Here is a 1928-nt window from a genome sequence, read left to right as displayed (position 1 = left end):
ACTTGCATCATAGGTTTTTTTTTTTTTTTAACCAAAAGGGCAAGAAGGGCGACTACCTATGGCATATCTAGTTGTCTATTAGGTACCGCTTAAGAAGAGCCTAAACGCCCAATTTTATCATAGCCTAAACAAGATCCTCTCCATTTGAAATTAACTTGAGAGTATTCAATTAATTACATTTGAAGAGTATTATTATTTTTTTAATAGACAAATACTCCTCAATATAACTAAACTTTCATAACGACTAATACTAATCATTTTTCTGTAAATAATTATTAGTTATAAAGAGTCAAACCTTGGTACCCAACGTCGTAAACTTTTCTTTAAGACCACGTGAGATCTGTCGATTTCAAAAACATGTTTAGTTGCGAATCTCAAATCTCATTCACGTGATCACTACTCAGAATTTCAAGAAATAAATAAATAATAAAAAAATTGATGAGTTGTGCGAATAATAGAAAAAGGCCAAATTCGGACAACTTTTTCTTTTGACGATGAACGATGACTTCATACAGTGGCACTTGGAGATCGAAGAGAAGAAGAAAGTTTTTGGGATCAAATGTGAGTACAGGTAAGAAAATAAAATTATTATTCAAATTAAAAACGTCTCATCCAATACAAATGATTTTATCACATAGCAGGAATCTCAAAAACTAAGCAATCAAACTCCCAAGAATCATAAATACAGCCATGGAGATACCCACACCGAGTTCCCCTCTACCTCTTGGAGCCCCAGATGCAGGAGCGGACCCATTGGATCCGGGAGCCGACCCATTAGGTCCGGGAGCCGACGCATTAGGTTCGGAGGCAGGGCTGATGGCCGCCGGTTGGCCGACCAACTGCAGGACCCCTTTTGAGGCGAGATTCTCGGCCTCAAATGCGTGTACCATAGGGTAGCCTAACGGGGACAATCCCGGACCCACCTGCCAGACCTGGTTCACCTTCTCCGTCTTCGCCGGCAGCTTCCATTTGCCGAAGATCTTGATGGTCCCGCCGGATTCCTCGGCGCTCAGGTCCCACACCTCGTAAGACAGCTTCAACCCGGATTGGCTGAAATTGTAGGATTTGATGTCGAAGGTCTGGATCGTTACGGTGCCGTTCGATTTGAAGGCCACCAAGGCCTGGGCCCCAGCCATGCCGGTTTTAGTGGGGTTGATAGCCCACGCCACCCAGCCCCCCGGCTTCGCCGGCGGCGCCACGAATGCCACCGACAGCGACGAATTGGAGACGTTGAAGCTCCAGTGCAGGTTGGCGGTCAGATGAGGGAGATCGGTGCAGTTGGGGTACACCTCTTTGTTCGTAAACTTCTGAGAAGTGCAGTTGAGAGCCTCCCCCGGCGCCACCAGCAAAGCCACCGCCAAGACCCCCAGGACCGCTCCACATGAAAAACAAAGCCTACCCATTTTCTCTGAAGGCAAACAGATCTAGCGCGGGATCAGATTCTAGCAATTCTTCTGGATTCGGAGCAGTTTCAGAGGGATCCTCAAGGCTTGGAGGAGATGGGTAGAGGCAGAGGGAGATAATATATAGATTTATAGATTTATAGGAATATTTATTTATTATGGGTTGCTTAGCTGTGATGTTGGCAACGGTCAGTGTGAAATATCAGACTTGAGAAGAAAAAGGACGTGGCGTGTTTTGATTGGCCACGTGGGTTGATTTTCCTCGATTTAGTAAGTGGTTGACTCTATCCGCGTGAAAAGAGAGAACACGCGGTTGATGCGGGTAAAAATCGTTAGTGGATGTAATCTGTTGATCCTAAAAAAAGGAGTAGATGGAAATGGATGGGGGCTGCGTGCTGCTCCGTTGTACGTCTACCTTTCGCCAATGGTGTGCATACCACGTGCCAACCGAATGACTTTCGGGTTAGGATTTTTTTTTTTTATTCTAGTCAATTTTATTTATTTATTTATTTGAATATTTTCACC

The 1928-nt window shown here is 44.6% G+C and overlaps 1 protein-coding gene across 1 annotated transcript; it reads right to left on the bottom strand.

The window, feature by feature from the left end:
• Nucleotides 1-562: 562 nt before the first annotated feature.
• Nucleotides 563-1531, bottom strand: LOC132164089 (cytochrome b561 and DOMON domain-containing protein At3g25290). The gene has a single exon (XM_059574510.2). It carries the CDS (start codon nt 1401-1403, stop codon nt 654-656), a length of 750 nt encoding a protein of 249 aa, XP_059430493.2. The 5' UTR covers nt 1404-1531; the 3' UTR covers nt 563-653.
• Nucleotides 1532-1928: the final 397 nt, after the last annotated feature.

This window comes from Corylus avellana, chromosome 2, assembly GCF_965113065.1.
Source record: "Corylus avellana chromosome 2, dhCorAvel1.hap1.2, whole genome shotgun sequence".
NCBI lineage: Eukaryota > Viridiplantae > Streptophyta > Magnoliopsida > Fagales > Betulaceae > Corylus > Corylus avellana.
Note: the sequence above shows the minus strand (reverse complement) of the source record. Positions and strands in the feature narration are given on the sequence as shown.

What these genes read in the sequence shown, in the direction of transcription:
- LOC132164089 (XM_059574510.2), bottom strand. Translation starts at nt 1,403, where the DNA reads ATGGGTAGGCTTTGTTTTTCATGTGGAGCGGTCCTGGGGGTCTTGGCG.